Raw genomic sequence first — 15368 nt, 5'->3', positions numbered from 1 at the left:
GGAGAAACATGAAATACCTGGCCACAACATCTGAAAGCTGAACTGATTATGTGCTGTGTTTTTGCAATCAGACTACAACAATTCAACTAGTTTATTTTTTGACTTCTAGCTTCTTTAATGATACAGTACATTACACCCTTTAGACACGCTCCACAAACTCTTGCTTGTCACTGACACGTCTAATGACATTCCTAGAAACAGTGTTCTGTTCACTTGGTTTCCCACATTCAGTGATTTAAAAGTGTTGTGATTTTATCATTTATTTATTTAAGAAGAACAAAGGGCAGACTTTATTTGCTTTTTGCAAACATTCATTTGTAAACTGGTATTCCCCCCTAGCATGCACACTGTCAATCAGTTTAGATTAAACATTGATGAAGTGGGACTATGTACTACATGTATCACTAAAAAGGGTCATACATACAGTACACACGTATATGTGACCCTGGATCACAAAAGTCTTAAGTCTTAATCTTTTATGCCAAATATCATTAGGGTAATAAGTAAAGATCATGTTCCATGTAGATATTTTGTAAATTTCCTACTGTAAATATATAAAAATCAAAAATAATCAAAAATGTAATTTTTGATTACTAATATGCATTTAAGAATTAATTTGGACAACTTTAAAGGCGATTCTCTCAGTATTTAGATTTTTGTCACCCTCAGATTCCAGATATTCAAATATGTTGTATCTCGTCCAAATATTGTCCTATATCCTACTAAACTATACATAAATGGAAAGCTACATTTTTTTCAGCTTTCAGATGATGTATAAATCTCAATCTCGAAGAATTGACATTTAGTGGAGTGATTGTAAGAGTTTAGTTTACATTGTATGTTTTGATGATTCTCACTGCAAAACAAAATGTATTTAAATGAGAGTGTGGTCTGCTGTTCCCCTTTTTTGCTGTTATGCAATGTGATTTTTTTTTGGACTTTGTGTATGAGTGTTGAAATGAGAATTTCCACAGAATTTCCACATGACTCCAGTCAAAATATAAAAACTCACAGTTAAATGCTTCTACCAGATTGAGGACGACCGCAGAGAAGATAGCATCTGAAAACAAACACTTACAGGACTATGAGACTTTACATCCTTTTCAGTTTTCTGCTCTTGGCTGGTAAGGAACAATTTAATTAAAAAAATGACATTTGCTTTATATTGAAAATGTTCTTTAAACCTAAAAAATGATTCCCTTCAATCCTAAAACTTAACTTGTAAACGCTGCTTATGAGTAAAAAAAAAAGCTCAAATCTATTGCACAAATGAAGCATAATTCGTTCTAAATTCACATTTAATGTGGTTAAATTAAACACAGAAAACATCTTCTCGCAAACAAAAATGAGTTTTAATATGAGTTTCAGTCACCATTTTAAGATTTGCTAAAATTTACTGATGTCTTACGGTGTCATTACAAACATTGCGAAAAGAGTAAATATGCAAAGTAAATATTGCAAAAACATTTAAACAAAAAAACTTAATTATGCATATTCAAGTCTCAATGTGTGTCTCTTTTTCAGTGATTTGCAGCTGTCGTGTTGATGCTAGTCAAGGTATGAAGTGTAAATGAAGAAAAAGACAAACAGGCAGAAAAACATAACAACAGGCAGAGCATAAAGTAACACAGAAAATGATTTTAATTTCACAGTGAAATTTGGCCCCCTCTGCAGTGGGAACTCAAGTAACCGCAAAAGAGGATGTGATACGAAGTATGGCTGTGGAAGCTATGGGGCCAGCCGGTAAATTGTGTTTTGTTTGGGTTTCCTCTGACTCCACTTATATAGAACTCTATTTCTCAAACAATCGTTTTCTTTGACCTCTCCTCATAGCTCTCCTCAGAAGTCATTGATGACACACACAGTGGAGGCCATGTTATGAAATATTGATATCATTCTTTTGTTTTGAGTGTTACCACAGACTTGATACTACTCAAAACCTCAACGTTACTTTAATCTACAACGTCTTTAATCTGCGCCATAGACAACATATATTTTAAAATCAACATCATTCACACACTCTCATTTAGTTTTAAATATGTATCTTATTTAGTTTAAACATAAGATATTTTGCAGACAGACAAGGCCTTTATACAGTGGAAATTGATGTGTCCTAACATTATTATTCACACAAGACACACAACATCAAATAATGTTTGATGACACTGAACTCATATCTAACGTGACACATCGTGTCTGATTGTACTTTAAGATTTGCGAGCTACTGTACAGTCTATCAGAGGGAAAGAAGATTGTGTAAACGTACATTTGATCATGTTGAGTGAATGATGACAGAATGCTAATTTTGAGGTGAATTATTCTTCAATGCGTGTTTGTGCTGCAGAGATGGTGGAAAACGGAAACATGGGGGTCTTGACATTGTGTGTGCTGACGGAGCCACAGTTTATGCTCCATTTGATGTGACGCTGAACGGCAAAGCTGCACCATACATAAAGAACAATGCTATCAATGATGGCATTAACTTGCGCGGAGAAGGTTTGTACTAACATCACATCTGTTTTATGTTGTAAAAGCATTAATAACAGTGTAGCGCAACTTACTTTTATAGACTTTCATGTTTGTAGAAAATAAAGTGCTTGTTTGATAAAATACTACTACTATTATAGGACATGTGGAAAAAGATTTCTTACATCAAATTCATAATCTCACATTAATCTCATATCTCCCCACATGATGTTCTGGCAGGTCTCTGCTTCAAGCTGTTCTATGTTAAGCCGGTCAGTTACTCTGGGTCCCTGAAGAAAGGGGAAAAGATCGGAACTCTGCTCCCAATGCAGACGGTTTATCCTGGAATCACTTCCCATGTTCACGTTCAGATGTGTGACAAATCGGATCCCACCAAGTACTTCTGATGCTGATGGAGCCGACGACCACCTGCAAACCACTTCAGAGTCTTGTGCCATTTATATCAGCTTTCTTTCTCTATGCTGGTGCCCTGCACATTGCAATCTAATAATAAAGTTTTGAAGACTATAATGTTCTCAGTGTGCTAAATTGTACGATCATAGCACATAAATCATCCTGCTTTTTAGACTTATACACAAAGAAATATATAACGGTGTCTGCTATATCATGAAGTTATCCGCACTGATAATTAGTAAGAAAAGTCAATAAATAAACCAATAACTAAATTAATTAATTGTACTCTAATTAATGTTCATGTTTAGTTTGAGCCAACCTGCTTTTATTTTTCATGTCCTTTTTGTGTGCTGCTCCGACCTATATTCATAGTTCTTTATGGCAACCATTAATTCATTTAGCTCAAGTCTATTTGTGTATGTCAGAGCAGAAAATCAGAGAGCGAGAGATATATTTTAATAGTTTCTAAGAATGTGTTGAAGCAGTGCTGTTACAATGAAGCAGAACGCCGACTTCAAACCATTTGCAGCATCTGCTAAGTGCATAGACATAAACATAGACATGGCTCACATCTAAAAGGAGACGAGGTCAACATATGGTTACTCAGAAATAATGCTGTACATCTAGTCAGTGAATATATTAAAATGCCGTTTTCTTATTACCAACCACGGCATCATACTTGTGATTCCATTACAACAACACACTGATATGCTGTTGAATAATCTGTGAGGTGGAAAAACAGCACAGTGGACTGTAGAAAAACTTCCCAATGTTTCTCATATTTCAAATAACTGTCATTATGGCTTTCCATTAGTCAGGGATGGGTGAATGGGTTTTAGTGTAAAACTTTTAGATGCATACAGCTGTAATAATAATAATAATAATATAACACTACGTTAAACAAAGGTGTTTTTGATGTTTTGTTGATTGTTTTGTGCAGAGGCACGTGACCCCTCCGATTTTTGAGCCAAGTAGATTTTGAACACAGCTTCCAAAAAAAAAAAAAAAAATAGCTGAAGATTATTTTCAATATTTAATATCGTGATTAAATCGTTCAGTGCCTCATATCGTCAGCTGCTAAATTCAAATCTACATTCGCTGGCTGGCGTTGAGCCAGAGACACATGCGTTTATACAGCACTGCGCATTATAACCAATCACACACAATGCTGTTGAGTTTATGAATGCTGTGGCCAATCAGAGGTTGTTCTGATGATTCATTGCTAAAATGCCTGTCTTTTTTTTCACTACAACTTAACTCTTTCTGGCAAATTCTTTAGTTAGAAACGACATAGTGCAGGTGTGTGTGTGTGTGTGAGTGTGTGAATCTAAGTAAGATATTCAATTCACTGTGTAAACAGCTTGAGTGATTTATATGGGAGTTTCTGAGTGTGCTTAATCTGTCAATGAAAAAGTTATTTGATAATGCAATGTTCTTAGCTCTCTTTCTGTACAATGAAAGTTTTATGATAAGGATCATAACTTGCAGCGTATTTATTCACATTAACTGTCAGTGTTAAATTCACATTAAATATAAAGTCAGTCGTATTAAAACTATGCTATGATATGACACCCATATCTGTTACTCAAGACAGGTTTTTATGTAAAATAAAAAAAATAATGAGTGCATGACACCCCTAGTTTTATGCCATTGCTTTGGTGAAGCTGTCAATGACCTAAATTTAAAATCTCCATATGGCTTATCAAACTACAAAAGGTTGCTTCAGTATTTAATTGCTGGAGTTGAGCATAGAATGATAAAGTAAGCTGTAGCAAATCTCAGCTACTCAAATGCAATATATTTTTGTGCTAAAATAAATCTACACTCTTAAAACAAATGTGTTAAAAACACCACGTTATTTTCACATATTGAGTTCAATTCAACACAAAAGGTGTGTTAAAATATAACACAAATTGTGTCACTTTAGTTCACACATTAATGAGATGTTTTTGGTACATGGATTACTGCAATTCTTTTTTAAGTTTCAGAATAACAAAATGCTCTGTTAACAATTACTTTTGTGAAATCACATGAACCAATGAAGCACATACAGTTAATTGAACAATTTTTTTATTTTACAGTATGCCGAATATAAAACTGTTAAAAATAATATCAAAACACTTCAAATTTGTTAAACAAGAACTTCAACACATTCCTCCTATAAAACATTTATAAAATACCATAAATCCCGGTCAAAAGACAGACAGACAAAATCTCAATGATAGTTGACATAAATTGAAAGGAAGGGCAAAATAATTATTCTTCCCCACAATTATGTACTACTGTGCTCCATGTCTAAGTGAACCAATGGAAATAAGCTGAGCTGACTTAACTTTGTCACAGCACGGTAGGAATGCGCCGTGGAAGAAACTGGGTCTGGGTCCAAATGCAGGGAATTACTTTTTATTTCAACAGGAACAGGCCAAAAAAGCAGAAACAAAACAAAAGCAGGAACGGTTCTTGCACGCAGATCATACATAAACTCATCGGAATTCAAGCAAGACTCGAGATACACATACGTGACGAACACTTAACAATTTACACTCAGAATGAACAAATACAGCCAGGCAGAGTGGTGGGTGAGACAAGCATATATAGTCCGTGAAAATAAGCACGAGGTGTGTGTGTGTGTGTGTGTGTGTGTGTGAGTGGGTGAAACAGCTGTGCAAAGTGAACCACGTGTGAAGAGTGAAGAATGAGTCCGGAAGATGGGGAAGTGGCGCCCTCTGGTGGTGAGAGGGAGGAACACCGGGTGCAGACTCATGACACTTTATTTGCATACCAGCACCAACTCCAAGTTTGAGACAGCAGAATTCCCACAGCAGTCACTGCCAGAAACACTTTTCCCAGATGCTGTTGGGTGGATGATGACTCATTATCATCTCGACTAAGTAAAAACACACAAAAAGATCAATTTAAACCAAAATTTGAAATTGTATATCCTGAAATAATGTTAAAGAAAATTTGTCAATTACATTTAGAAATGTGTGCACATCACAGAGGCAGAACTATTTGCACTGTTTTTATCAGTGGGACAATATTCATACAATACTACAACCTAGAAATAATTTGCAGGTCTCAGCAGATTCAAATATTATGCTAATTAACAGTGAGCGGTGGTTTCAGACATTACAGTGCTTCACTCGCACTGACTCTGTCTGAAAGAATGAAAAGACCGAGCTGAAGGTGGAGTGATTCGACCAATGATGAAAGGAGCGTTTCAGCTCCGCCCACAAGTTCGAATGAAATATTGAAGCCATAAACCGAAATGATCAAAACGTACATGGACCAATTGTCTTGTCGATGTTCTCTCACTTGAATCCTCTTCTTGAGATTTGAGTCTCTTGACCTCTCTTGATCGGCTCGGAATGCATTTTCAATGTGCACATTGAATTTTGCAACATTCATTGCGGGACATTGAATGAAAATGCAATCGTAAGTGTCTTGACTGTGAGTGTTAATGCAATAAAGAAAAATAGCATTTAAATGATAATTTTGCAACAGTTTTGCTTGAACATGTTATAGATATCTAATAATTTCTGTAATACATTTTAATTTTAATTTTGCAACTTATAAACGTTAAAATTATTATTAATTTTACATATTAAAACTGGTGTATGAAATGGCAAATGAAAATTATGTAATTTAATTTTCATTTTCATTTTGCACCAAACGTTGCCCAAATGTATTGGAAAATGTAAATGTAAATACAGAAATGCATTGTCATTTTATTACATCCCAAATTGAATATTGCTACCCATATGCTTCCATACTGAAAGTGTCACTTTATCAAGCAATTTCATTAACAAGTTTGAGTGTCTTTGTCTCTTTATGTCCTCCAAGGATCGTAAGCTTTTTCCTCAAGCTGTTTCAGCAGACAAGTTGTGGTGCCAGTCATGGGTTGCATCTATTGAATGACACTAAGAAATAAAACGAAAAAGTTTAAAGTTTGAGCTTAAGAGCTTGTTTTAAGTTTAAATGTTTACATTTACAATTATAAAAAGTGAAAGACATTAAAAGTTTAACGGTAATGACTGATCATTTTCTTTTGATGGATCCTGGATGATATTGGCAATATATTTGGAATTTGTCCAGCCCCAGTACTCTGCATCAAATTCAATGCTTCAACACATCTTCAAGTTTTCTCTGTGCAAGAAATTTGTGTCAAATTAAAAATAACCATGATTTGGTCCTCAAATTCCATTACCTATGAGCCGTTCTGTGCAGGATTGTGGAATCTTTTCAGTATTCAGTGATTACTATGGTTAATGACATTAAGTTGCCTTTTACAGTATGGCTTCCGGCTTACTTATAGTGGCTAATGAGACATCTAAGTATACATATCTATAGTTCTGAGACATGCGCTCAGGACCGTGAATGCACTCTGGTGGATCTAAACAACATTTTTGACACAGTTAATATCAGAATTATTTGGTGATTTCAAATATGAAATTTTATCACAAGCAGTTTTGTAGAATATGATGTTTCTCCATTCAAAGAGATAGAAGTTGCACTTGCTTGCACGAGATGCTTTTCAAAGATGGCCGCCAAGTGGATTTAATTGGAAATGAGAACGGCTTTGCACAAAAATCGCATTTTTCAAAAAAGCAGTGTGAATGTCCTCAATCTCAGACGAACCAACTTTTCATTCAGTTAATTTTTTTGTTTTTTGTTTTCAGATAGATCGTTTTAATGAACCAATGATTCAAAGGTTATTTTATGGTGGAACAGGCTTATGTTGTCCAAAGTTTTGAGCGCTGCACGACATAATGTATTGTGATGTGATGGAGGGTCTTGTTCTTATTTACTTCTTAAATAAAATAATAATTTTTTAACCTTGCTTTCAGCCAATGATAATTCTGAAAGAAAACGCAGAGAGCACAGATCAGTGGTTGGGAACACACCTGATTGACAGACAAACGACAAGCTCTTATATCAGTGTGTTGTCAATGTTTTGTTTACTTTGTTTCAGTTTACAAAGCACAAAGTAAACTTCATCATTCAGCTGTCTTGTACGGTGGCCGAGAAAGCTCAACACGCTGCAACTTACGAAAACACATGCAAATTGAAAAAAAAAAAAAAACATCAGCAAATGAAGAAAACATCTTCATCAGTTTGACAACACATACAAATCCCAAATCCCAGCCGGGTCCAACACTTTTTGAGGTTTCCTCGAAACATTTCCATTGTGGTCAGTGCTATTTGCAGCCCGTTTCGCTATATGCATGTGTTGTGATGATTTGCAGCGCATTTCACTTTATGCCTGTGTTGTGATGATTGGCAGCGCGTTTCGTTATATGCATGTGTTGTGAAGGATTTGAAGCGTGTTTCATTATATACATGTGTTTGTAGGGGTATAACGGTAGGCAAAAATCAAGGTTCGGTACGTACCTCGGTTTTAAAGTCACGGTTCGGTTCATTTTCGGTACAGTAAGGGAAAGAAATGCAAACACTAAACTGCAGGTTGTTTATTACTATAAACTTTTTTTTAACAATTTGTTTACACTTTTTTAAAATACTTTTTAATAAAATATTTATAAAATAAATAAAAAGAATAGTGATGCCTTTTGAAAACCTTTGCCCTGTGACACGCTGGCATATTGCACCTGTCAAACATAGTCTATTTTGCCGTCAATACTGTTGACGGTGTCCTTTATTAGTAGACTTTATATTTATGCTCAACATGCAATATAGATATCGTTGTCATGAAGACAAGATCCTGGTCTGTCAGCGGTCTCCCTCTATGACACCTACAGCTCAGCAGCGCACCAGCTCCGCATCAGGCACAATTCTGGTGTGTAAAGACACAGAAAACGAGGAGCAGCCGTCACGCAACTGACACGCTCAGAAACGCCACGCTGACGCCACGCAGCCAGTGCTATCAAAATATTGCATTCGGTACATACGTGCACCGTAACGAAAGCCCTGTACCGAAACGGTCCGGTACGAATACACGTATCGTTAAACCCCTAATGTGTTGTGATGATTTGCAGTGCGTTTCATTACATGCATGTATTGGGAGGATTTGCAGCACTTGTGTTGTCAAAATGATGATGTTTTTTTTTTTTTTGCTGGTGTTTTTTCAATTTTCATGTTTTTCCTAAATTGCAGCACTCTTGAGCTATTTGCTGAGCTGTGGGCTATGAATTTTTCATGCGCAATGAAGACAAAATTACAATTGTAAAAATAAATCAGAGGTACAGAAATGGATTGTTATTATTATTATTATTATTTATATATATTTTTTTAAAATAAAGCTTGACATTATGAGAAGCCTACTTTCTATGACTCTACAACTCTACGACTCTACGAAAGAGGTTCCTCCAGTCTCGAAAAAAACAAAAAACAAAACTAGAGTAAAAAAAAAAATAATGTTTTTATTAACAAGATTCAGGAGGAGCGCGTCAGATACTAAGCCTAATCAACACAGGTGGACCATAATCAAGTAATCAATCCCAAAGTATAAATATCGCTCACTTACCTCTATCCATTGATGGTTTATCAGCATCCCCCCTCCACCCCATCTCCTCACTTGAGTTCACCTTATAAATAGATGGGGAAAAGGGTTACTCTAGGTTCGGGCCATTCCGGGCCATTCCCGAGGAGCAGCCGTCACGCAACTGACACGCTCAGAAACGCCACGCTGACGCCACGCAGCCAGTGCTATCAAAATATTGCATTCGGTCATTCGGTACATACGTGCACCGTACCGAAAGCCCTGTACCGAAACGGTCCGGTACGAATACACGTATCGTTAAACCCCTATTGTGTTGTGATGATTTGCAGTGCGTTTAATTACATGCATGTGTTGGGAGGATTTGCAGCACTTGTGTTGTCAAAATGATGATGTTTTTTTAAGTTTTTTTTTGCTGGTGTTTTTTCAATTTGCATGTGTTTTCTTAAATTGCAGCACTCTTGAGCTATTTGCTGAGCTGTGGGCTATGAATTTTTCATGCGCAATGAAGACAAAATTACAATTGTAAAAATAAATCAGAGGTACAGAAATTGATTGTTATTATTATTATTATTATTTATATATATATTTTTTTAAATAAAGCTTGACATTATGAGAAGCCTACTTTCTACGACTCTACGAAAGAGGTTCCTCCAGTCTAGAAAAAAACAAAAAACAAAATTAGAGTAAAAAAAAATTAATGATGTTTTTATTAACAAGATTCAGGAGGAGCGCGCCAGATACTAAGCCTAATCAACACAGATTGACCATAATCAAGTAATCAATCCCAAAGTATAAATATCGCTGACTTACCTCTATCCATTGATGGTTTATCAGCATCCCTCCTCCACCCCATCTCCTCACTTGAGTTCACCTTATAAATAGATGGGGAAGAGGGTTACTCGGGCCATTTCTGAGCTTGGTGCCCTTCCCCGGACAGCACGCCAAATATGCATACCATACCTTAGCTAATTATATGTAAGCGTGAACTAGTGAATTGAAAACAATAGTGAGGAATCTATTTTTGGAATTTAATCACATTGATTCCAGAACCAGGAATCGGAATCACTGTGGATAGTTCTAGTGCTAAATCCAGTGTTTAATAAACATCTGTTTTACTAAATTCTGCTGAGGTGAAGTTTAGTCTAGTCCCATATCGGGATAGGCTTACGTATTGTATCATGGCATCTGTATTGGGAAACATATGCGTGACAAAACTAATAGCTATTAGTGCCTTTAGGCATGCTACACAAACTCTTGACTCATAAGGTATGTCTGACTTAATTACAGTGTATTTTGTTTATTTGGTTTCCCACACTATGGATGCTTCAGAAGGGTTGTGGTTCTATAATTTATGGTTTTAGAGAGCCCTCAAGGAAAGTCTTTGATTGCTTTTTGCAAACACTTCTTAGTAAACATTTATAAACACACATTGATACATTATATTGTATTTATAATTGTGTGTGTGTGTGTGTGTGTGTTCGCCTATAGACTACCTACCTAACCATATTATGAGACATTTTATCCAGAAGTGAGCTAAACCTAAACCTGACAAAATATCACAAAACCTAATTTGGGGTGTCCTGAAATAATAAAGAAACAGTGCAAAAATAAAGTAAATACAATTATTCATTTTCATTTCACAATTCATTTTAATTGATTTACTAAGGGTTGGGTGATGGATAGGTCCTTAAGTAAACTTTCGCTTTGGATAAAAGCGACTGCTAAATGACTAAATGTAAACTTAAGTAATTGTGTGGGTGTTGAAAGCTAAATTTACACAGAACTCCATACGATATAAAAACTCATAGCTCAAAAAGCCAAACAGAGGACACCAGCAGACAAGGAAAAATCTGAGGACAAACGATTGCAGGACCATGAAACTTTACATCCTTTTCAGTTTTCTGCTTTTGGCTGGTAAGAAATTACAATGTATTTGCCAAATGGACATTTGCTTAATACTGGACCGTGTTATTTAAATTTACGTTTGTTTTAGTCCAGTTTAGTTTTCTAAAATTTTGATTTAGTCTAAAATGAGTCTGTAGGTTTCATTGTATTGTGAGTATTATATGTCTTGATAAATTTCACAGAAGTTTTGTGGTGTGTTATTGTAAAAAACTGCAAAAAAACAGTAAACATGCAAATTAAAATTCAGTATAACAGTGTTGTAAAGCAGTGGTTCTCAACCACGTTCCTGAAGGCCCCCCAACAGTGATCATTTTGCATCTCTCCTTTGAGTAACGCAAACCAAAGTCTCAATGTGTCTCCTTTTCAGTGCTTTGGAGCTCTTGGGTTGATGCCAGGGAAGGTATTGTCAGGAAAAACAGACAAATAAAAAAAACATTGCATTATGCAAGGAACAGGAATTAGTTTATTATATAAGAATAATAACAAAAAACATATTTTTCTTTTCATTTCAGTGAAATTTGGCCCCCTCTGTAGTGGTAACCCAAGTAACAGCAAAAGAGGATGCGATAAAGAAGGCTGTGGATACTATGGAGCCAGTCGGTAAATTGTGTATTATTCCTGTGTTTTTTCTAACCACCTTTAAATAACACTATTTATAATATATAGCTCTTTCCAGATATCATTGATTGCACATTTGTAGCGGAGGCCATGCTAGGATACAATTATATCATTATTTCGTTTGGAATATGTTGTCACACAAACTTGACACTATACCCAACAACCCAGTGTTATCAAAGATCTTTATTCTGCACCATAGATGAGTTTCAATATTAATTAAAAAGGATTTTTAATGAATTTATTTTTAAGGAAATTGTCATCATTTCCTCACCCTCATGCCATTTCTAAACTATATGGCTTTCTTTATTTGGTCAAATACAAAAGAACATATTTTGCAGAATAACAAGGAAGTTATTTTTTTTTTTCATAAAGCTACAGTATTATTCACTGAATGACTGGCCACTAGACCAGTGGCATTGCTTGGAATTGTGAGCCTCCTCAACTGAAATCTCATTCTGGACACCTTCACCCACGAGCCCATGCACAAGAAACACATGAACAAACAAAGTTTGATGTAATCAACATCAGATCTTGCTTGTCGCATCATGTTTAAATATACAATTTGAGAGCTATTTTGGAGGTAAATAAGCATTTTTCAACTTACTTTTCTCTGAAGTGTGTGTTTGTTTGTGCTGCACTGACAGTAAGCATGGTCCACATGAGGGTCTTGACATTGTGTGTGCTGACGGAGCCACAGTTTATGCTCCATTTGATGTGACGCTGAACGGCAAAGCTGCACCATACATAAAGAACAATGCTATCAATGATGGCATTAACTTGCGTGGAGAAGGTTTTTACTTACATCTTACTTTTATAGACTTTCATGTTCATGGAAAATAAAGTGCTTGTTTGATAAAATACTACTACTATTATAGGACATGTGGAAAAAGATTTCTTACATCAAATTCATAATCTCACATTTATCTAATATCTCCCCACATGATGTTTTGGCAGGTCTCTGCTTCAAGCTGTTCTATGTTAAGCCGGTCAGTTACTCTGGGACCCTGAAGAAAGGGGAAAAGATCGGAACTCTGCTCCCAATGCAGACGGTTTATCCTGGAATCACTTCCCATGTTCACGTTCAGATGTGTGACAAATCAGATCCCACCAAGTACTTCTGATGCTGATGGAGCCGACGACCACCTGCAAACATTAAACCATTTCAAATCAAAGTCTATCACATTTCAATGAATTTATTGTTCAAATTATTTTATTATCAAATTACTAAACTTTGCGAGACCGCGAGATTTCATTAATCTCCCTGTTGTTGGTGTAACTTTGTTATTGCGTGACATAGTCCAGTGAAGGCGGGTTTTACAGGAGTGGTGCGATGCATGATTTCTGCCCCTGCTGTGCTCGCGAGTCGCGCTTGCCAGTAAAGCAGCTAATGAAGATGGCAGAAGACGACTGTACATTCACGAGGTGATAAGCAGTTAGGCTATGTTTAGCCTATATGTTCAGTTCTGTGGAATTAAAATGACTGAGGCTAAGGGGTTGGTCCTCCAAATGGACTTTATACTTGAGAAAGCACAGCCTAAGCTATGTTCATCATGTGCACTTTGTGCATGACAGTTTTATGTTGTGAACCTCTTGAATTCAAAGAGAATAAAGTAAAACAAATATGCATCTTGTCATGGCATTAGAGTTTATTTATGTTGTGTCTTATAGTGAAAGTGAAGTGAAAGTGAAGTGAAAGTGACATTCAGCCAAGTATGGTGACCCATACTCAGAATTTGTGCTCTGCATTTAACCCATCCGAAATGCACACACACAGAGCAGTGAACACACACACACACACACTGTGAACACACACCCAGAGCAGTGTTCATCATTTATGCTGCGGCGCCCGGGGAGCAGTTGGGGGTTCGATGCCTTTGCTCAAGGACACCTCAGTCGTGGTACTGAAGGTGGAGAGAGCACTGTACATGCACTCCCTCCACCCACAATTCCGTCCGGCCCGAGACTTGAACTCACAACCTTTCGATTGGGAGTCCAACCCTCTAACCAATAGGCCACGACTTCCCCACTAACGACTTCCCCATATTAATAGACCCAAGCTATTCACAGATATTGCCAGATAATAATTTTACCTCTACCATACTTTTAACAGACTTTAATAATTTATGATTTTGTCTGCCATCCTTTTCTTGTCTTGAGCCTTCCCTTTGCCAATTATATGCTATATTGTTAGTAGCCTGGATAGCCCACATTCATTATGGAACATCAAATTGCCTTCTACTGGATGTAAAATGCTCTGTATTACATTTTGTCATTTTAGAATTTTAAGTTCTACCTTGCAGTTATTTTCGTGAAAGTAACTCGAAAGTAATACAGGAGTAATGTAATGTATTACAATTCTGAGACAGTAATATTGTAAGGTAAAGTATTACATTTAAATAACAGTAATAAGCTAATCTATAATGTATTACAGTTTGGAAGTAACTTGCACAACACTGCTCTCTCTACACACACACACACACACACACACACACACACACACACACGCACACACACACACACACACACACACACACACACACACACACACACATATCAGTTTAGAGGTCAGTTCTCCTCTGGCCAGACGAAATCAGCAGTTCAATTCAAGGCTGCAGCAAAGTCACATTGTGCAGAGGGCTCATCTGGTTCCTGTGGTCTTGTCCCGGTGACTGTCTAGGTCTTCACTGGAGATCTGTCTCTGGGACGCATCTAGTTTTAGATCTAGATTTAATAGCGACAAATATGTACAATGATTCCAGACAAGGAATTAGGCACTGGAGGACGTTCATCTCCTTCAAACTTCTATTTATTTTCACTTGTCAGGCAGTAAGTGACATCCATTTACAATATTTCACAAATATTATTAACATCCCTTCACAGATGCACAGTGGCATTTGATTGTGGAAAGTTATGTCAAGTTGTGCTCTGTAGAACAAATCAATACAATATGTTGTGGTATCAGGATTGGCCACAAGAGGGAAGCAGAGTACATAGAGGAGAACCAACTTGTGTCATAAATTTATATAATTGTCCTGGTATAAACAGTTTGAGAACATTATTACCATTCTGCATTATATGTAGAATAGTATTAGATATTTAGATACATAGTAATATTATAATAGCTTTAATAAAGGTATAATAAATAATTAATATATAATAAGATTTTATATAATTTATATATTTTTTATAAACTATATTTTAGATTATATATTTCCCATTTTGTTTCACATGAAATGCCTGTTGTATCCAGATCATGCCACATGCAGTCTGGTATTATGATCAAATATATTTTCATCACTTTGTTGGATCTTGCCAGCTGTCTTTATTCTCTCCCTACTGTTACTCTCTAATTGCACAGACCAAACTTTCATCCGTTCCATTACAGATGATCAAACCAGGACAGCGAGATTTCCTCTGGGCAGTATGAATTCATTTAAATCAACTCGTTCTTATTCATTGGAAATCACGGCCTACTGTGCGAAGCTGATTGGCCAGTTTAGATTTCACC

General features: G+C 36.2%; 2 protein-coding genes across 2 annotated transcripts; both read left to right on the top strand.

Moving 5' to 3' along the window:
- The first annotated feature begins 988 nt into the window (after nt 1-988).
- On the top strand, nt 989-2997 carry LOC128027161 (leukocyte cell-derived chemotaxin-2). The gene is made up of 5 exons (XM_052614477.1): nt 989-1124; nt 1525-1557; nt 1653-1743; nt 2345-2496; nt 2707-2997. Exons 1-5 carry the CDS (start codon nt 1085-1087, stop codon nt 2871-2873), a joined length of 483 nt encoding a protein of 160 aa, XP_052470437.1. The 5' UTR covers nt 989-1084; the 3' UTR covers nt 2874-2997.
- Nucleotides 2998-11100: 8103 nt separating this feature from the next.
- On the top strand, nt 11101-13491 carry LOC128027163 (leukocyte cell-derived chemotaxin-2-like). Its single transcript, XM_052614478.1, has 5 exons — nt 11101-11251; nt 11610-11642; nt 11755-11842; nt 12505-12650; nt 12815-13491. Exons 1-5 carry the CDS (start codon nt 11212-11214, stop codon nt 12979-12981), a joined length of 474 nt encoding a protein of 157 aa, XP_052470438.1. The 5' UTR covers nt 11101-11211; the 3' UTR covers nt 12982-13491.
- Nucleotides 13492-15368: the final 1877 nt, after the last annotated feature.

The sequence above is a fragment of the Carassius gibelio genome, chromosome A14 (genome assembly GCF_023724105.1).
Source record: "Carassius gibelio isolate Cgi1373 ecotype wild population from Czech Republic chromosome A14, carGib1.2-hapl.c, whole genome shotgun sequence".
NCBI classification, from domain to species: Eukaryota; Metazoa; Chordata; class Actinopteri; order Cypriniformes; family Cyprinidae; genus Carassius; species Carassius gibelio.
Note: the sequence above shows the minus strand (reverse complement) of the source record. Positions and strands in the feature narration are given on the sequence as shown.